The following is a 22,352-nucleotide window of genomic DNA, read 5'->3' on the forward strand; positions in this document are numbered from 1 at the left end:
AGGTCTTCATTATTTTATACATTCAGGATACAAAGATGCTGAATGGAAAGATGCAGTATACTGATAATGTTCTGTAACTTCTTTATTGTACTCCTTCTTGTTTATACAGAGCAGAATAGCCAAATTTCAGTAAACAAAAAATACAGTTACAGGAGTGAGAGCATTACTCAAAGCTTCAGAGAACTGATAAGCTACTGTGATAAGAGTGTATATTTTCAGATGAAGGAGAGAGGAATTCTGGTACTGGAAATGCATAAAATGATTCAAACATATTTTCAAAACAGGAAGCATTAATAATTCAAAAATGTTAATCTTTGAACATTAGTGTTTTTCAAGGTTTTTAAGTGACAGATGAATTGATAAATTGCCCCCTCTCACTAAAGTGGGACAGCATTTTTTTTAAATACTTTTAAAAGACTGTGCTATTTCATTAAATTTTTTTCATGCTTTGAATCTTTCTGTTCATGAATGAAATATAATGAGGCAGCAATAAATACTTTAATTAGCCTTTTGTAGCACAAGTATAGAACTGCATGTCTGTGAAGATAGGGAGCACATTCACTGTACCCATTGTGCACATGATGTATTCAGATGGTAATATCAAATAAGCAGAAATGCTGGGTTTGGCTCTTGATGTGAGTATATATAGTTTCCCCTTATTATTGAGATTATCACACTTGACGGGACTGGGAATAGATTATAGCATATTATTGGGGGATGTCCTGTGATTCTGTTAAAACGTTCCAGTTTGCAGCCATACTGTGCCAGGTTTAAATCTAGTGACGTTTGTGATACAAGTAGGTCTGTCTATGATATCTTCAGCTGTCATTTGATTTCTGTTTAAATTGGAACTCATACTTTTTTATAATTTTTTTTTCCACACAGGGTTATTTTTTAAATTAGGATTTGAAGAATTTGTTTTGGATTTGTTTTGTTGTAGGGCATGTAAGTACCTCTCAGAGTACAGCCTCAGGCCTGTGGGAGGTGGTGAGAACAGCTCTGGGGCTAGTTTGGGACTTGATTCATTTCAACTGCAGCAACACTGGTTTAAATACATGTCAAACAGCTGCTGCAGCTTTTATCATCAAGAACCTTGTTTTAACCCTGGATTGGTGTATTTGACATAGATGATTTTGCTGTGGGGTGAGGTGAAGGGTCCTGCCTGTCCAGGCTGTGATGAAGAAAACAGTATCACAGCAGGGCAGCTGGCTCCTTTGTCTCTCTGAATTAAAAAGTTATATGGAACTTTCCTGAGGCTCCACATTTGTCTTGTGAATTGTCACAGAAAAGCTTTAAATATGCTTTGACAGGCCAAGGCAATATCCATTGGGCATGAGGGATTTGCCTGTTGATGAGGAGACACAGGGATGAGAAACCATCATGGAGATACTTTCTGAAAAGAAAATTACTGTGATGCTTTCTCCAGACAAGAGAGCTTGTTAAGTGTCAGCTACAGAAGCAACTTAGAGACCACATGGTGGATGCAAGTGCTGACTCTCTCCTCGGACCAGTACAGCAACAGTTCAGACCCCTCAGGCTCAAAGTTTGCATCTACTGGGTCTAAGGCAAACACAGGCTCTCCATTCATGATCCAGAAGCCAATTATGTGAACAATAGCGCAGTCTGGGAAGGAAAACAAGGCTCCCTAGGCCAAAAGACTGGTTGCCAAATTGCTGAGACATTCACTGGGTACTAAGATCATATAATTTCGAGGGTGAGGAAAGAATTCAAGGACGAGCAGAAAGATTTACTGCGGGAGGCTATATTTGAGAACTACAGTTACTACTGGTTTTCTAGCCTGCTTTGTCTACTGTCATTGCGCGGTTTCCTCTCTGCTCTCAGTAATTATACTAATAGTATTGATTTAATCCTTTCAGTCTTCAAAGAACTGTTTGAATAATAGAGAGATAATCCTCCTGACCCCTGGAGAGAAAGATAAGCATTATTAAAAATACAGTCCTTCTCCAGAAAAGACAGATTTGGTAGCAGCACTGAGGGGAGGGGGAAGTTCATGCCTGAAACTGGGGCATGTCATTAGCTCACGGTCTGTTTGGAAGAGTAGCTGTTGATAAGGGAGGAGGAGTGGTGTGAGGAGGAGAATGGCGAAGCAGCAGGCCAGGTAGAGGCCAAGGCTCAGTGGTATCTTCACAGTTCCAGGCAGCAGTTCACTTGGGGGCTGTGCCACTGGACAGCTTAGAGGATTTTCTTACTCTTGCCTTCATGTCTACTTTCCTCCTCCTATTTTAGTGCCTCCTAGTTTTGTCTTGCCTGAAAGTAAGTCATGTATTTGCTGCTGCAACTTGTATGTTTCTATGGGTTCTGGCATATAGATGCCTTGATCCTGATGAAAATTTGAGATCCAGTTGTGGTGTTGCTGTTTCATACACAGATTTTCTCCCTGTGATGCTACTGTGATCTCTGACTTCCCAGCCAGATGCCAGCCTGGGTTATTACAAGGTATTTTGTTGTGTCAGCACTGTTCCGTTCTCCCAGTTCTTCCCACCCTGGGTGATTTTGCGCAAGGTTGAAAAGATAAAGCATCAGAAGTAGGGTAAAGAAATATTGGATGCTTATGCTCTCACCTAAAGCTGAGATCCCTAGTGAGTGATGCTGTTTGTCAGTAGCTTCTTGTTTTATAACTGCTTTATGTTGTGACACAATTATCTCAGCATCAGGCCAGCTCTTTATTCACTTTACACCAAGACTTCTTCAGTGTCTCTAGTGATGTAGTGTCAGCTAGCACGAGAGGACGTATGATCAAAGGTATTTATGCAGTTGAGTGTGTATGTATTTTCTGCATGAAGAGATTAGAAGTTACATACATGTGTGATTACTTACAGGGCGCTGAAGGGAATCTCATATGAATTCAATATACGAAGATGCTCACTACATAAAACATGAACTCAAATCTGGTTTGCCCTGGGTATACAGTCTTACAGACCTCTGTGCTACAGAAAGGTGTTCTTATTCCCGGTGTAAAATTGGAGGATCTCAGCTCTCTAGTGATTCATTTGATATATCTCATGTACAGAGGAATATGAGTATTGATCTAGGCCACTAAAACATATCATATTTCTATTATTTTATAAGCAGTAACTGCATACAAGGACAACATAATAAACTGTAAAATGTATTCCAGTTCATAAAATTTACTAGTCTATTGGTCTGCTCAGGGTGACTACTAACAGTTACAGTCACTCCTGTGGAAAGCTGAGGAGCTGTGTATGACTAGTAATGCGTATATAATACAAAGTGTGTCTTCTCAGTAGACCCTTGCAGCAAATTCTTTGAGGAACCAGATTTCCCCAATTGCCTTCCCTTCCTTTCTTCACTTTCCACTATTATACTCTTGTCTTGAATGTGATATGTTATGACTAATAACATTTCAGACATTGATTATTATAGCAATATAATGCATCCAGCCAATAGGATTTCACAGTGAATATATCTGCAGCGTGAGAGTGTAATTATCTACTGGCTTTCCAGAAATCACTGGCAATATGACTAATGTTAAAAGCTTTTTCTATTTATTTCTCTTTCTCATTTTAATATAAACCCTCTGTGGAATGGGAGGCTCTGGTAATGACTCACTGGGCAGTGAGGCAGCAATCTCAGACACTGTAATGTGATGCAGAAAAGGTCATGAAAACTTGCTTTCATAACAGGATTATTCATTCATTCATTAAAAATTAAACATGTGGGAGCATATGATGCATTTGAGAACTACTTTCTTGTAGTTTCTTAAGTCCTGATCAGTTTGTGTGAGATGAAGTTATTCCAAATTAAGTCTTGTCTTATTTAGTGGCATTTACACTTGAAGTTAGTTAATTGTTCCTATTGAAGACAAGTGCTGTAAGGAGGCACATAGTGTTTCAGAATCATGGCTATATCTTAATGGAGTGATGGTTGCGGTTTTTTTTGGTTTTAAGTCTTTGCAATGAGCTTATATTTTAAAGAAAAACATGAAGATCTGTATTATTTATCTCTTTTTACCTAAAAGTTGCTGGGGTTTTTTTAATTGTACTGTTAAAAGTTTTTTTGAAGTGGAGTCATGCAGAAAAATCAATGTGCTCCAAAGTCTTGTGACATAGCTACCTGTTTCAGCCTGATAGCATTGCTGTGGGTTTTTTATTCATTGATGTCCCATGCTAGAATGCAGCTAGGAAAGGATTGGTTAGTCAGAGCTGAATGTGGTACTGTGGAATAAAGTTAGAACAGCTGTAATAGGGTATGCAGGGAGGCCTGTCTAGTCTAGTGTATGGCTCCCTTGGCCAGCATCAGATGCCTGTGAAAGAATCTTAAAAATAGGGTGAGCATTTAGTGGCAGAGTGTGACTCAGGGTTGTCTTGAGCCAGAGGTGATATTTTTGAGGTTAATAGCCTTCAGCAGATTCCTTCTTATGTGAATTTGCCTAATCATACTAGGACTTAGGCTGACATCTGATATCCACAGCAATGTGAGGCAAGGATTTTCACAGTCTGATGAAACAGTGTATGAAGAATTCTCTCCTATGGCTGATTCTGAATCTGTTGTTTGATAACTTAATTTGATGCCACATACTTCTTTTTTGTAAAAAAAAAAAACAGGGAAGAGTGTTTTCCTTTTCACTTTTCAGTATGCCACTCATTTAATGGATCTCCAGCATATCTCCACTCAGACAGCTCTTTTCTAGGCTAAAAAAATTTCTCAGTCTGCGTAGTTTTTTCATGTGAGGAAACTGGATGTGATTTGGATGCTTCTTAACGCCCTTTTCTGTAACTTTTCTAGTTGTAAGCTGTTAAGATAAGAACCAGAACTATATGTAATATTCATAAAGTGGTTATGCCATGAATTTGTATGGTGACATAATTAGTCTTTCCATTTCTATAACTTCCCTAATAATTGTCAACTTAGGACTTGGTTTTATCCTTCCCATAATAATAACTGTTTCCCATTCCCACATTGTTTAGAACATTATTGACCTGGTGTTTATTTTTGTTGATGTAGGAATATACAAGTGACACGATAAACTTGGAGGTAATGGCATCAGTTACTGTAAAATTTTGCAGTTGTAACCAAGTCATATTTGAGGCCATAACCTTGAGGAGCATCAGAAAGAATTTAGAGCCTACTTACAGTTCAATGTTCTGACTGATTTCTATTGTTCACAAGCTGGGTGGCAACTCAGGTTGATCCAAATGTAAATAGAGCTGCATTGTACTTACACATCAGCAGACATACAAGATTTTTATTTATATTTTCTTTAATTGCAGGTATTTATGAGCCGCCATTTCTTGTATCATTGTGGTGAACCTACTCTGGATGTGAAGATTGCCTTTTGTCAGGTGTGTGTTCCTTACAGGTAGAACAAGGTACAGTATATACTTCATTTTTGCAGTTCATGCCATAATAAAAGAAAATTTCAGCAGTGAATTTCAGCAGCTTACTACGAGTAACTTGTTATAAGAATGAGAGTAAACATCAAAAATAGAAGAATGCATCACAAAAATTACTTCTTTGTTTATTTTGAAGTTTATTTTGTCGTTTGCTTTTAATGATTTTTAATTTTGTTTTGCTAGAATGTCAGTTGAAGTTCTGAGATTTTTTTTAGGTAAAAATAATAGAGTTTGCAAACAGAAAATATGTTTGTGTACTTACAATAAACTTAATTATGAATCAAACAACATAACTTTACGTAAACAGATGCTTTCACAGAAATATGCAAATTAGAACTATTTTTTCTTAGCCTTTGTTTTGGTTGAGACAGAGCCTTTTACATTGTAGCCTGTGACTACAATTTTCTGTCCCTCAGTCTACCTTTACTAGAAGTGAAGGGAGGGTAATTAAAATTGTGGGGTTTGTCTTGTCTCCAGTTGAACACCATGTGCTGTGCAGGTTCTGGAGTCATGAGACTGCACTATAGCCAATTTTGTATTTCTATATTACCCTTGAAATTGTTTGGTCATAATGCTTGGAAGTCTACAAGGCTGAAACTAACTTTGTGATATGAAGAAAAAGGCATATTGATTTGTCCAGTTTTTTGTTCTCTTGGTTAGATTAAGTTAGTTAAACATATATATATATATATGAGTCACAAATGTGTGTGCATGTTTTTCCATCATAAAGGAATGATGACTTTTTTGCTCACTTGTGAACAGTGTTTTGTGTTTGAATTCTATCTATAGTTTTTTTGGTGAGATGGGACACCAGTAATCTAACTAGCTGGAGAGACATTAGGGACATTCTTCATTTTTTGAGGGGTGAGAACAATGCTGCATTCTTAGAATTGGAATTCTGGTGAACACTGGGGTTTTTTTCCTCTCTATATTACTTATTGGGTCCAAGTAAGTGAAACGGCAATTCTAGAAAAGAAAGGGCTATTACTTGTATGTAAGCATTTAACACAAAACAGTGGCAAGTGTTCGGAGGTTTGGTTTATGTTTTTTAACTCAGGAGTACTAAATATTTCTTCTGCTGAGAAGGTTGGCTCTGCACTTAGTAAACCATCAGGTTTTTTCAGCCAAGGGTGAATCTTGGCTATTCAGTTTGAGAATCTGTTTAACTGTCTTTGTCCTTTTTTATCTCCTGTTCTTCATGTGTATATGTTCATCTGACTGGCTTAATTCTTCCGCTGTTTTTGAGAGAAGAAAAGATTTTGTCAAACATAGTATTTTTGTAATTTTTTGACAGAGTTCACTTGCCAAAAAAAAAAAAAAATAATCAAAACACTTTGCAAAAATTGAAAAAAAAAAGGGATTTTCCTCAGGTTGTATGAAAAAGACGTTACTGATTAAAAATTACTTTCACTGTGCAGAATACTATTTTTTTGCGTAGCTCTGCTTGCCAGCTTTCCTCTGCCTTTTAGTTAGACCAAAGCAGAGCTGTACAGAAACATTTCTATTTCACACGTGCAGAGGAAGGGTACTCTTAATCACTTCCTTTTATGTTCAGCGCTCCTTTAGTCTTGGCGTCAATCAGTGCGTGACCATGTATAGTCAATGCTTTCTGTCACTGCACTCTGGGTTCTTGATGTAGAGGAAACATGCCACTGTAATGATTCCTTTGCTGTTACCCTAAATTAATAAAAGGTGTTCAGAGGCACATACAGAACCAAATGTATTTACAGTGTTTTTGTTAAAGTATATATGATGAAATCAACAGCATTTTGGATTAATTTTTGTCACTGAATGAAACTGATTCATGTTTAATGCCTACAGCAGGTACCCAGAGAGGAGTCATCCAATGAATGCATACAGGAGATACTATCCTGACATTGCAGGAAACGGGATTCTATCCTTCAAGCACTTATCACACAAATACCTTTTTCAAGGTCTTCAGATGTTCAGATTTATTCTCCTGAGGATAAAAACTGGTTCAGGCTTCGTGTTAATTTATTCTCTCCGTAAAGACAGGCCCTCATCCAAATAACAGTTAAGCACATAGAATTAAGTACAAGAACAGTCTCTAAATTAAGTATTTTGTTGCATTAAGACCTTAGCTGTCATGGGGTGCTGTTCATCTGTATTGCATAGGGCGGGATGTGGGTTATGTCTGTATCCTGGTAATACTTGGTCCAAACATCCAGATCTTTATTTAGAGACTATTCAACAATCTCCAGGTAGTAATATTGTTTATTCGATGATTATTTAATGCTTATTCATAATGCTAATGTGGAAATCAAATGCCCTGTGATTTACTAGTAATTCTTCTGCTCTAAGTGTAAAGTTCATTTGTACCTTTGGGGAACTTCTATCTGCTGAATCAGTAAATCTAAGAGGTTCAGGAAGTACTGTTAACAAAAGATGACGATGTGACAGCAGAATGGTTGTCATAAGCAAGAGGTAGATACTGCGACTCAGGTCTTGAGGTGTCTACAACTGACAAGGATCCCAGCAGTATCTAAACAGGAGACCACAAAAAAATGTAGTTTCCGGTGAACATAATTCAACGCAGTAATTTTTTCGTGTGGTTCAACAAATGCAAAAATTATTTCTACTATGTAAGCATGCAACAGATATCAGGAAAAGTCAGTGTGGTATAGTTCAAGATTTATCTGTAGGAGCTTACACATTCTTATTGAAGTACAGCGTAACGCAGAGTAGTATATTCTCAGTAGAACAGGACGTTAAAGTTTAAGTACTGAATAATAGCTAACAATGTCTAAAGGATACTGATTGTGTCATCCATGTTTGCCTTCATTTAGTTTTTAGTTTTTCGATTATTTTTTTTATCAACATCAAGATGTGTATAGCCTGTCAGAATTCTCAAGTTTTCTAAATTGTAGCTGCATAGGATATCTATATTTAGAATATAATTCTATTTTTTTTTTTACTTGAAGCAGTAGACAAAAAAAAAGATTTTCTTGTCTTTGAAAAACACCTGTTTATTATTAGAACTTGCATGTCACAGTATTTCCATAGTGCTGCAACAATTATTTTCTTTAACAGAAAAGCAGGACATGGGATTACTGAGATGAAATATTGGGGACCTGGCCATGCACGTTAAGAAAATGTTTAATGTGAATCAGAAATGTAAATTCACATGCTGATTCTTTGGTACGGCATCACGACCAGTTTTTATTGCCCAGTTTAAACAATTTCGTGTTCCCAATAGAGTATGTCAGCGGTTTTGCATGCTGAAATTTGCATACTGTCCTGATGTCACCAAAAGAAAACTTGAGAATGAAATTTTGGTTTGCATGTCGAGGGTATTTTTGCTAACTTCTACTCAATTTGTGCTTTTTAAAAAAACACAAAACAAAAAGATTTTAAAAGTTTTAATTTCTCTCTAGGCATCTTTTTTTTCCCCTGTATTCTGCGAACTTGCTTTATTTTCACAGTTGTGCTTACCTGTCTTGAACTAAATGTGTATACACTTCCTAGATGCAGTATTACATCAATGACTGTTTAAAAATCACGTGATTTTAGAAAACTTTTCATTTTACATACAGAGACCAGCTTTATTAATTCCATAGCTCTCCGTTGATTGGTTGATTCATCTGGTCTGTTTTCTAATTTTATCCTAACTTTGATAAACCACTTTAATTACAACTAATGCTTTAATCAGATTGGATGGAGTTACTACTTTGACCATTAAAGGAACTGTCTTGATGCAGAATGTCCTATAATTATGCCTTCTATCCAATGGGAGATTAATTGGTATTCATAAGCCATCAACAAGCAGTGATCTAGATCTTAAGATTTCTGGGACTAAAATGATACTTTATAGTATCAAGAGCTGTCTATTTTTAACAAAAGCTGTGCTTAAATTATTCGGCTCTTTATAGTCTTTACTTATAAAAGGGAGAATCCTTTCATTAGCTATTGTCTTCACAGCGAATACTGTAATTATATAATTGTATTGGGAAATTTAATTTTTTTAATATTTCACCTGTACTGTTGTTACGTGCCTCTTCTTTACCCTTCTTTTTAAAAGAAGCCATGATGTGCATTGAGGCATAGCATTTTGTGTAGTCAGTCTTCTCACTGCTCTGCTTGCATACTAGAAGAAAGCTTCGTAAATAATACCCAGTATTTCAGTGTCATTCCAGTTTCCTGAGAAGTGTAAGGCGTTTGAAATATACTGTGTTATCAATATATGCAATAAACAAAGAGGAGCTGTTAATCCTATCTTTGCTCTCCATGCTCTTGGCATACTGTGCTTCTATGTTCCCTTCACTACTGTTGATAGATGGAATGTACTTTTCATTTCTTAGTATTGCAATGTTTTGGCCAACTTTTAGTGATCCTATTTTTCTTTCCTAATCTTAATTGTATCTTGCTTCTTACCATGTTATTGCTTCTTTTTCAAATCTAGGGCCTCAGAAGAAACTGATTAATATAAACGGCAGTGCGTCCCTTCTTCTCATTTCTCCTGCAAGTTAGATGTGGCTGCTGCCATCGCTTTCCTCTGTTTTGGACACAGTTCTACAGCGTGTCTTTGCTAGCTTCCAATCTCTGGAGCTGTGCCTGAATAACATGTTTCCAAACATCTTTACCAGAGCTTTCTCACGTACTCTTACATCTTTCTTTCTTGTATTTTTGGCTACAATTTTCCATTTGGATCACTGATTAAGTTCCTGTCCATAAAGAAAGCTCACTCTCAAGGAATCTTTTATCTCAGTGTTTCTTGATCAGTCTTCTCATCCTTACCTTCTTCGGTACGATGACCAGGATTGGATGTTACCTCTGTGTCAGTGTTGAATTCTTAGGCATCAGAGGAATGAGGAATCATTTTGAACTAGTTGTTTTGCTGTGCAGATACTCACATATTGCTCATCTCTTAGAGGTCTGGCCTGGGATGAAGCAGACACCTTTGGGTCACAGTGACTTCTGAGCAAGATGTGATACCACAGTTACAAATGAACTACAAAAATTTTGTGCCTGTAAGAAAGAAGCAATTAATAGTTAAAGCTCAGTGAACATGTGGAGGACAAGGGAAGAATATGTAAATAGTGCTTTGCTTTGTGTTTTGAGTAGATACCGATGAAAAGGAAACAGAAGGCAGTCCTGGTGCTTCTTGTTTAATCAGAACTAGATAAGAGCCGGTTCTGAAGCTGCTGGGTATTTGGTATCTCAGTAAGAAGAGGTTAAACAAGGACAGTGTGTTTAAAAAAAAAAAGAAACAAAAGAAACCTCAGCCAGCACTTATGAATATTGTACTCCATCTAATAAGATCTGTTTTAAAATAGAGTGAACAAAGTAAATATAGTAAAAAGATCAATGATTAATCTATCAAGGTTGAATCGTTTGGAAGGGTCAGTTGGCTACCTGAAAGGCTGACTTCATAAAGGAGGGTAGATTGTGTCTGGGGGCTAAGACAAGACTTCTGGAGAGAGATTAAAAGAAGGCAGAGAATTAACCTGTGAAAAAAAACCACTCAAAACACACTAAAATCAGGAAGACTGGGTGACTATTACAGTCCTTGCAGGATGGGAATGAGACAGAAGAATGAGGACTGTGGTGTGATGTGGCTGATATGGTAAAAATCTATAATATTACACCCAAACACACACAAGATGAAAACCTATTTTTTTGTAGGAGACTTGATCACTGTCTGTGGACTTTTGAGTTTAGAGAGCACCAGAATAACTGAAAAGTATGGCTTTATGGTGAGAAAAATAGATAATATTTCTGCCATAAATGTGGCATATACAGAATACACAATGAAAAATAACTTAGGAGGCCTTTCTATGCAAAGATACTTCATATTTCTCAATAGATGGCTCCAGTGTCCATCCAAATTTACAAAGCAAAACCTGTGACCATTAAATCCAAAGCAGAGGGTTCAGTAAATGTCTGTTTATCCCAGAATTCTGGCACTTGAATCTTCTGAGAAAATTACAGCTGTACAAATGGGAGGATAGCCATTAAATTAATAGTGTTGTTGACTTAACAGATGCACAGCTGAGCAGGGCTTGCATGTATGTGCATTTTTGGAGCTGGCAAGAAGACTCTGAGGATTTTACCGTGCTTCAGAACTTCAATTTGTATAATCTCAGCATCTGGCTTTTCAGGTCAAATTGTAGTTTTAAGATATTATCCTTTCAGATCCTGAGGGAATCAAAGGCATCCATCTCTGAAACGTGCAGTCTCTGTCTGAGATGGGATGGAGTCAGTGGGGACCCCTGGGGAGCCATTGTGATTTCTAGGTTAGAATATTTTCTCTTTTGCATCCTGCTCGTCTTTGGATGCTGTGCCAGTCTTCCTTCTAATTCTTTTCCTCGTCTGCATTCACACATGTGGAGTCAGTTGTTTTCAGTAGCCTTGAATCGTAGCACCCTTACAAGTTGATGTGTTCCTGTAGGTATTTCTGTGTGCAGACAGGGAAGGATATTAATACTGAGGTAAAGTTTCCCCTCAGCTGATGCCTGCTAACAGGCTCTGTGACAGCACTCATTGTCTTGGAAATGCAAAGAAGAGCAATTCAGCTTAAACTGCCATTAGGATGGTTTGTATTTATAAAAGCTAAGATGTATGAAATTCTGAGCTGTAAGAAATTGTGATATTTTAAGCTCATCAATCATAGGAGGAATGGTGTTCAGAAACAAAGGTCTGTCAGTGAAATATAATAAATATTGTTCTTTTATGGGGTAAAAATGGACAAATAAAATGGGATACCAGGAAACAATTCACCTCATAATAGAAAAAAATGACATAATTTTGTTTCTGTTGTGCTTTTTAATCCTCTCTTTTGCTCTCTATGCTATGAAACAAAAAACAAGAATACAACTTGTAGCTGTGTGTGAGGCAGTAAGTTAGTTTAGTTTAAACAAATTTTAAAATAATTGTTCTTTGAAAGCAAAACATATGTTCTCTAAGCATTTAGTAATGCTGAAAGTATCTTCTTCCTTCATCTCAGATGATTGAGTCTTGACAGTTCATTTTCTTTCCTGCTCCCCAATTGTTGGGATATAAAGCAAACATCATTGCAGATATGGCTATGTGTTTAAGTGACCGAACAAGGATAGCTGTGTTTTCAGGTCTGAAAAACTTTTACTTCTCTTACTTTTAAATTTCTCAGTATGGAGGAAAGTGAATGGCATTAGGTGTGTGTTAGAAGTTTTCAACTAGATACTGGAAAGAGAAAATAATGGTGCATGCATTCTTGTACATGTGAAGTTAAAGCTAAGTTCTAGTCAGTGTTGAAACAATGTAATTCCACTGTCCAAATATTTATGGAAACCAAGAAAAAATGGCATTCCAATGCATACTTTGTTGCTGAGGAGTAATCTTTCATGTTACACAGGGGTCTGAGAAACTAGATGTGTTTTGTTCAAAGCTGAAAGGATGGAGAAATTTGCTTTTGTTTCACACCTACAATGTTTACTATTACTTTGGAGCCCCAGTATTGTAGCTTGCCCAAGTTCATTTGAAGTTCACGTGAAAATTTATTAACTCAGTGAAATTCACTTTTCTATATGCAACCTCTGCATCTTTACTATGATATCCTAAAAAGTAAACCTAATTGCCATGTGTATGTACACCATCCCTTTCCCCAGCTAATTCTTAATGAAGTGCTAATTCCTAGTTTCGTAATCAAATTTGAAAGAAGTTTTTTCTTTAGGGTGTATACAGAAGGGTGTATACTGGAAACTTCTAGCCCTGTTTTCCTTTCTGCTGTTAGATAATCAAAGCTTTAACTTAGGCTGCCAGTACAGAACTTGTAAGCATTGTGCAGTAAAACCTGAATCTGAAGTAGCTTACATGGTATAGATGGGAGGTGGGGAAGGGGGTTATTAACTGCTATACCAATGCCAAGGCTTCTGGAAGGGGTTTCAGTGAGCGCTGAGAATGTAACAGAATGAGACCAAAACGTGGTGTGTAGGTTTCCTTAAGATCAGAAATGTGGATTTTGAAGACTTTGAGAAGAACCTTTTAATCAGACTTTGAAACTAAAACTAATATTGACGTGCCCTATTAAGAGTATGAATTTCCTTGCTAATGGGAAAAGCTTTTTTAGCTAATTTTAGAGTGAAACAAAACTGCCATTTCCTTGTCCTCATTTAGGAAGTGGCTGTTGTATCAACTTGGAGATGGTTCATAATTTGATTACGTGTCATCTTGGTTTGGGGATCTGAACAAATGTGATTAATCCAATAACACCGTTAATTCATTGATTTAGGGATTTGATTTAAATTATGATCATGACAAGGACAGTTATATCATTTATCTCCTGGTTCTTATAAAAGTAAGCAGTACTTCGGGCTTAAGCATGAGGCTTACTGTGTTTTAATTTTGCTTATTTAGGCTTTGGTAAAAATCAGTAAAATATAAAGAGTAGGGTTTTTTGTATATTTTTAGCAGTGTGTGTTTAAAGGAAGGAGGCAAATTAGTAGATGACCTGCAGATTGCTTGGCCTGTCCACAAAGCTGAAGTGTTTATCACTCAGAGAAGGCATTCTGCTTGGAGTGAACTCCAAACTAAATCAGCCTGTCTTGAATTTTATATGTAATTCTTGGTGTTGATATTTTCTGTCAAAGCTCCTTATGGTTCTCAGATTTTTAAGTAGACAGACTTTGAGAAAAATATTAATCTAAAAAGAAAAAAAAAATCCATGGAAAAATAAAACAATCTTTACCTTTCCTACTCACACACAGTTAGGAACGGATTGTCGGAGGAACGGTCTGTGTTATGTAGAGGAGAGCTGCTTGTCAGGACACTTGTGTATTCTAACCAGGTCTTACAGGTTGTGGTCTTCTGCACCTCATTGATCAACATCACTTTAATTGCTGTCGAAATGACTGAAGCGATTGCATATATTAATTATCCATATAACTGAGGTACTACAGAGTGGTTCTTCTGAGCTGTTTTAATTGATTTTTAAGACATTCCTGAATTTAAAATAACCACCTGCTGGAACTGCAGTAGTTCAGAAATCCCACTGTAAGCAGCATGGGATTCCTGAGGCCAGCAGTTCACAGGGTCAGTCTAACTTAAAAGTAAGTAATTTTGATGTGCAGAGGATTCTAAATATATAGAGTGACAAAGTATCTTTTCCCATGTAGCTCAATACCACCTGGTGAACTGTTGGGTAGCTCAGGCGTGAGGATGCAAACAAGTTATGGCAGGCCTGGCTCACTCAAGCCTTAACATGGTCATCTGGCTTGTTTAAAAAAGTCGCTGTATCTGTACTTCCAGAGGAGCTGGCTACAAGTCAGGCTCACTAAGGAATGCAATTTTTGTGCTGACGCTTCGTATAACATTGGTTTCGGAGTAACGGGTGTTAATGCTGAATGTTGTCTGCATTGTTCTGATAATGACATCAGAAAAAAACAAACTGCAAACGTGATTGTCTAGCCAGAGGGAGCTGTGATTATTTCCTGTCTATCAGGAGCATATTATTAAAATAAAGCCTCTCAATTCCAGGTCTGTTATGAATAGCTGACCTAACCAAATTTATGCATCTCTCTTCACGTAATGGAAGGAGTTTTAAGACTAAGGCTACACAGTGTGAATCAGATGCAGTCTGTCTTTCTTCAGATGAGAAAAAATTCAAACCTCTTTCAGAGTCATTTCACTCTCTGTAAGCTTGAATTTAACACTGTCAGTGTCCATAAATCTCTCACTTTATGCATTTGGAAAAAAAAAGAGGCTTGCTCTGTGTCTGATTAACAAGTAAATGTAATGTTTCTAATTACTTCTCTGAAATGAGATTTTCTGTTTGAATGAACAGCTACATTTATTAAAATGTTTTAAAGTCTCTAAATGAGGTGGTTAGGATTAACCAATGCTGTCCAGTGGCAATAGGCCTTCCAGTGAGATAACGGACAAAAAAAGAATATTAATCATCCTAAGGCAAACCTGAGAATCCAAGTTCTCAGCAAGGTCAGTTATCTGTTTTTAATGGCCAGCTTTGTGGAACAATGAAATGATGTCCTTTTAAATTGAAAAAAATAATATTCTCCAAATTGACTTTACATTTTTCCCTCCTCCATTAAAATTCAACTTAGTAGTCCATAGTCACATAACATGGTTGATTATTCAGGGTTTTTTGAGAAAGCAATTTATAATAGAGCAAATAAATAAGAAAATTTAGAAGCTGTGTTTGCGAGCATTGAAAATAAATGCACAGGTAGAGAGGCACATTTGGGTTTTGCTTATCCTTATTAAAAGTCTTGAGTTCCATAAGTGAATTATCAACTACTTGAGGACAGATCTGTTGTAATATGTTGAACTTTTGCATCCTGTGCTCAGCATCATGTAATAAAGAATCCTAAATTACAAACACTTAATTCTGATTTTTATCTCAAATTATTATATACTTTTCTCTGTAGTCTTCAGGGAACTGAGCTCACTAGTAGTCATAAAATGGTTATAATGTAACTTTCTGTATCGTAATTCTACAAATTTGGGTGAGGTTACAGCTCTGCAGTGCTAGCTTCAGTGCAAGCAAAAAAAAAGTTTACAGTAGCTTGTCTTTGCGTCTTGAAAATTTAGCCTTTGCTTAGGACTAATGCGTTTGTCAGGTCACGAGACAAGTCTTCTGTTCTTAGGAACCCAGAACCTGGGAAGATCTCCTGAGCTACTGAATACTCTCCATGATACTGAGCCATGTCAGGTCATAGTTAGTCTTATAAACTGCTCCGTTTCTTTTGCAACTCCTGATGAAAGGTTCTCAAGGCCTTTATCATATGCTCAGGGAAAGTTTTAGTGCTCATGTGAATAGACTTACTTGCTCTATCTGACCAATGATGAAGAGCCTAATTCCTGTGTCTCTTGTCCCACTTCCACTTCTGTGAGTCTTCTCATTTAAAAATATTTATTGCAATACAAATGAGGGCAAAATCAGCATGAAGACATAAGCCAGTAGTCAGAAAGCAGCAGTAACGGCAAGCAGAGACCAGTAGTTGACAGTAACCATGTTCAAACGTCAGCTTTCTTTAATCAGTGGCTTTTTATGGTTACTTCCTGGGTGAAAGAGGGTTTGATACAGTCTTTGAGAGCATTTGAGGATTCATGTAGATCTATGACAATGGCAAGAATTTATATTGGAAAATTAGGCTGACTGTGTTTTATCAGTATTCTGATGTTTTACCAGCCTTGGTTTCTGTGTTTTTTCCACTCCCTCCCCTCTTCCCTTCTTCTGTACAACAGGGATTTGGAAAACAAGTGGATGTGTCGTATATTGCCAAACATTACAACATGAGCAAAAGCAAAGTTGACAACCAGTTCTACAGTGTGGAAGTAGGTGACTCGACCTTCACAGTTCTCAAACGCTACCAGAACTTGAAACCTATTGGCTCTGGGGCTCAGGGAATAGTTTGGTAAGTATCAGCAGTTTCTCTTACGCTTTTAAATAGGATTTGCCTTTTGCATTTCTTCACAGTTTGCTAGCCACAGACATTGACTAAAATTGCAAAAATAACGGTCAGGCAACAGACATCCTGAGGCAGAAGGAGCCTAGTGGTTCGCTAATAAATTCTCCTGCTAGTGAAGAATGATAGCACTAGGTTTGTTTCTCCACATGGCAAAATGTAACTAGCAAGAAAGCAGGAGAAAGATCTTGTCATAATGACAACTAATGGCACTATTTCCAGAGGCAGTGCGAATAACATCCCAAGTAAACCCTGTAATTTTAGTCTTTGTGCAGTAAAAGTCACTGAGAGCAATATAGAAACTTGTCACATCCCATGGCATTCTCAAGTATCAGAATGGAGGCTATCGAATCAAGGTAACTGCTAATGTTTCCTTTATTTCTTAAAAGAGACATTGCAATTATGTGAACAATGCCAACAAAAGACACAGATTATCTCTCCTAAATAATACAAAAGTCTTATGGAATTCGAAATTATGATGTTCAAAAGTTTTGATGTCCTGGTTGGCTTTTGCCTCTGCGTTTTTAGAGATGCTTGTATTTAAATGTCTCTGCAGGCATTTGTTACCTGTTTAATTACGAGGCATTAGGGTAACTAACACAATCGTTTATCTATAGCTTGATCAGAGATTAAGTCTAATTCCATCTGTCATCTTTATCACTGCTCTTTTCTGACTTTGGTGTAGTGTGTGGTACCTTACAGTTGGAGGCAATGGTAAAGCAACAGGTTCCTTTAATGTACGGCAAGTGGGCTTCCATGGACCATTGGCATTGGCACTTTAATTGAGAGTGTAACAACAATTAGCAACATATCCTTAGGTCTGACTGTCACTTCCAGTGTTTAGTATGCTTTGAGACCACGCAAGTCCAAAGATTGATCTAAATGATCAAGCACTTTATTTCATAACTTAAACACAAAAGGGCTAAAGGTTAGTTTAAAAACAGCTTTGGGAAAGAAATATACATTGTGTTGAGTACTATTAGTGTTCATTTTGCACTATTTTTCCACTTCCGTATATAGCAACAGATGATTTTTTTTCCTACTTACTATCCTCTATTCGTTTTAGAGGAAAATCAGATTTTGTTGAACCTCTCTGCAACTGAATTGCTGTAATGATCAAGTATGAGCAGCAAAAAAACACGGAAGTTAAGCTAAATAAAATCAGTAACATTCTGTGAATTTGTCTTTCGTACTAAAAGTTGGCATGCAAAAAATAAGACTGCCTTAGGAAAGAAAATCAAATGAGAAAACAAGTAAGTTCAAGAGAAAGTTAACACAAATCCCCTGAAATGGCTGAGCAGCATGCAGAGGCCATAAAAGTCCTTTTACGGTTTGATGATACAGATGTAGAAATATTACATGATATATGGGGAAGATAATGAGCATTTTTGCTTAGTATGTGTTACGTTGTAATCTACTAGTCATGAGCCATAATTTACCAGAAATACATTAACGAACTATGAGCAAAGCATGAAGAATCACTGGTAAAGTGATAAATTAATGAAAAAATTGAGTTAAATATATATAGTTCAACTAAGGGGAGATAATACATGATAAAAAAAACTTCAGTTGTGTAAGTTTCTACTTGTGTAAAAACAATAAGTCTATAGTAATAATAACTTTATAAACTTAAATAGTGTAAGTTTCTACTGTAGAAACTTACACTATTTAGAAACTGTAGGTATTTTGATGGATATAGGGTTACATCTAGAAAAAGCAGATTAATTTAAGGGGAAAAATATACTGAGAAACTGCCTATTTGTGCAAGTGCTGCTGGTGCTCTGGTGGGGGAGGTATTCTGTCCTGCTCATCTTGTTCTTTTGCAAAGAAGAGCCATGAAGATTGTGTTTATGAAAACTGTGGGAAAAACCTAGGTCATAGTTTCTTTTAGATCCAGTGGCTCTGGTTATACTTAATGGCTTGTTTGAAAAGCGTAAGAGATCTGGGATGCAATTCTGTCTCTTAGTGCCAGAATTAGCAGAAGCGTAGGAGCTGAATGGGTGATTTCTGATTGCTCCCTCTACCAAGAGCAGACACAGGTAGGATAGCTCAGAGGAGTTTAGGCTCAGACTTCTCATAGCATGCACTATTTCTGGATTTTCTTTCGGGATAATTGTAGGTAAAAGAACACCACCTGTTGTCTGGCTGAAGTGATGGGCTACCCAGCTACTTGAGACAGCTTTAGTGCATAGCCACATCTGGTTTTATGGAGGGACAAAGGTAGAGTATTATTGGTAAATGCTAACTACCCTTTCAGGACTGAGCTGCTGCCAGCAGTTGCAATGCTGCTTCATGACTAGTCTAAACTTTTGCAGCTTGGCAAGTGGAGTCCATGCTGTCTTTGCCACACTGGCAGAGCTGAGCTGCTCATGACTCTTCTGCTTTGTCTAGTACTTGACCACACAACTGTAACTCACACATCTTGAGAAAAAGGGGCCTATTTAGTTATAGATTTTTCAATAATTTGACATCACATCTCTCAGAACCGATCAGGTGCAAGACACTCCATGCCAAGGATTGCCTCAGCACTAGCTTCAGCACCGAACTCCACTTGCTAGCAACAGCTTCCATCTTGGATGTCGGGCCCCACGTGCCCAGCATGCTTGGCTGCCTTAGCACCTTGCCAGATATACTTGGATAGGCAAGCTGTCTGCAGCCCAAGAGGTAATTGTAGAGGCAGAGGGAGATGAAGGAGAGACATAATGTTTTTCAGGCTGCTCTGGAAGCTGGTATTGCAGGGTTCCTAGGCAAAGCCAGAGAGTACTGAAATATTTCTGATACAATTCTATCAATAGATGTCAATATAAGCAGGAGAATTTCAGTGGAAAATCATGTCATGGAACAGAAGCAAGCACAGGAAGCAGGTGATGTGGTTATGAAAGAAGTTGGGACTTGATTTCACTTGATTATTCTGAAAATTACATCAAAGACAAAATCATTTTCTTGATATGGAAGCATTAAAGTAAAGATATTAAGGTCTTCAGGGAATGATAATTTATTAAATTATGTGAAAAAGAGAAAGCCATATGGTGTGAATGTTAGTTATAATTGTCATTGTGCCCATGTGAAATTATTATAAACTCAGTGAGAAAGTGGTATTGGCTGTAGACATAGTGCATTTGGTATCTTCGGAAATTAATTGTGGGAGCTTTCAATGGGATTTGTGTGCCAGCAGGAAGAAAGCTAGCTGCTTGGAATCTCTTCAGCAGGGAGGTTCCTCTTCAGTCTGCAAAAACTACTCTTAATGCATGTGTAGGCTGTTTGCTCACTGTACGTCACAGTGACATCTGTGAGGAAGACTATATAGGATGCGTTTGCATAAAATTTTCATGTTGTTCTAGGCATGATGACAATGGGACAGAGCTGAAACAGAGTTCATAGTTTATTAGACGAAGCTGTAGTTGTAAAAACTATGCAGGCTTTTAACCACACGAGTTGATCTTCAAGTCAAGAGAGAACAGCAACAAAAAAAACCTTCATACTGGACATCTTGTAGTGGACAATATCTGTTGCATTCCTCCTCTGGCCTTTGAACACTATAGGAAGTGGTTGAGTCACCATCCTTGGAGGTATTTAAAAGACGTGCTGACATGGTGCTTGGGGACATGATCTAGCGGTGGACTTCGTAGTGTTAGGTTAATGGTTGGACTTGATGATCTTAAAGGTCCTTTCCAACCAAAACGATTCTATGATTCTGCGTTTTCCTCGGAAGAGGAGAACAAAGAATGCATGTCATTCAGAGGAAAAATGAAGTGAAGCATGTACCCAGATATGCCTAGAATTTCAGTGGCCCTGAAGGAAGTGGCAGTGTTATTTTGTCAGTCCCAGTCTCTCCTATGAATCAGTACCAAGCGTATGTCGTGAGTTCAGTAACTTACATTTCAGTTACACAGTCACATCTCGCGGACTTTTTGTGCTTAACATTCTGTCGGCTGGCACTGCAGATTTACCCTCTTCTGTTAAAGATTCTCCAAATTGTATCCATTAGTTCAGTTTGTGTTCTCTTTCTCATGCTGTTGTGTGCTTTGCTGATGTGCTTTGATGCTCCGCTCCTGAGGAGGTTTTTGAAGACAAGCTTTAGAGAGTTTTACAAGTGTTTTGTGCAAGAGTAATGTAGAAAATAGCTGTCAGTTTGTACTGTGAACTATTACTGTACTGTTAGTGAAATAAGCATGTCAATTTAAGCAAATTCTCTGATGTTTCCCAGTGCTAATATCTCATACAATGGCAACACCTGATGCGATTTTTTTTTTTTTTTTTTTTTTTTTTTTTCCCTTCTGAGAGCAAGTGGTTTAAACTATTGCCAGAATTTTTTTTTCACTTTGGGAAGTTCTTAAATGTTGAAATATGGTAAGTAAACTCACAGCAAGCTTCAAGCCACACTCATTCATTTGTACATTGCAGAATTTTTCTCCAACTGCCAATTTGCCTTCACATTGTAGTATTCTTTGGATTTTCCAGCATGTCGTTGCTCTGAAATGCCAAAAATTTAATTGTGTGTATTCAGTTAGCCATTGATCACCATCTGATGTACATCTAGAACAGCACATTCTGGTTTGTTGTTCTGATATAAGCCTCAATTCTTCAGAAAGATAGCAAATTTCCCAATTGTATTTGGCATCTGGATCACCTGCATGTGAATTTTAAGGTTCTGAGAGACTTCCAGTGGGAACAGCAAAGGCTGAATATCTCTGTGGATTTGGGCTCCAGAACATTGAGTGAAGGTGCTTATCGAAGTTGGTCAGATTTGTTTTTCTTAAGGTGATGTTATTAGAATTTGCATAATAACACGTACTCAGAGACAGTTTGCTTGGATATGGGGTGAGAGGAGGAGGCAATGTCTTGCAGTGCTCTTGCTAATGACTCAACAAAGAACTTAGCTTGAATGTGGAGGAAGCTGCCTTTAGGATCATGGGGAACAGCTGCCATATGTCAAACTATGCATAACAAGTTTGAAAAATGAGATACCTTAAATTTGTCTTTAAGAATAAGCAGCTTCTATTCCATGTTTCTTTGATTCTTACAACTTCTTCTGTCTAGTAAAGGAATTAACTACTGTCAGTGCATTGCAGCCATTCCTTAGCTGAGTTCAGACTTACCCTTTTATTTCATTCTCTTGAAATCTTGTCACCACTGAAATGAAGACTGTTGCATCATCATCACTGATTACCATATGTTTAAAATGAGAGCAATTGTACTAAACATTTCTGCTCCCTCTTAGGGACAAGGGGTTTCTCTTGTGATAGAATAGCTGTGACCCTCTGAAATTAGAGAGGTAGAGCTATAGGACAGAGAATACAAATAAAAGGGCAGGTATCAAAACAAAGGAGCAATGAAACTAAAAATAGGAAAAACTAGAGCCAGTCTGGAAGGAAGTGCAGCTCGGATAATTCTATTTTCCTTGTCAGCATGTATTGCTGATATTTATTCTCTGATATTAATGTGGTCTACAGATTTTCACAGTGTTTTACAGAAAGCAAAAAGTTATCCCTTATCCCAAGACCTGGCCATATCCCTTAGACAATCAACCATAAAAAAACAGTGACAGCCAAAAAAA

The 22,352-nt window shown here is 37.3% G+C and overlaps 1 protein-coding gene across 5 annotated transcripts in view; it reads left to right on the plus strand.

Moving 5' to 3' along the window:
* Positions 1-5,252: 5,252 nt before the first annotated feature.
* The window catches only part of MAPK10 (mitogen-activated protein kinase 10), an 82,383-nt gene continuing 65,283 nt past the window's right edge, over positions 5,253-22,352 (plus strand). For 2 of the 5 annotated variants that reach the window (XM_068402679.1, XM_068402680.1), the window contains exon 1: positions 16,623-16,744. In XM_068402679.1, the coding sequence (XP_068258780.1) occupies positions 16,623-16,744 (122 nt within the window). Of the gene's footprint in view, positions 5,329-16,518; positions 16,745-22,352 lie in introns of those variants that run through there. The other 3 variants (XM_068402675.1, XM_068402676.1, XM_068402677.1) reach the window with 3 other exon arrangements.

Source organism: Nyctibius grandis, chromosome 6 (genome assembly GCF_013368605.1).
Source record: "Nyctibius grandis isolate bNycGra1 chromosome 6, bNycGra1.pri, whole genome shotgun sequence".
Taxonomy (NCBI): Eukaryota; Metazoa; Chordata; class Aves; order Nyctibiiformes; family Nyctibiidae; genus Nyctibius; species Nyctibius grandis.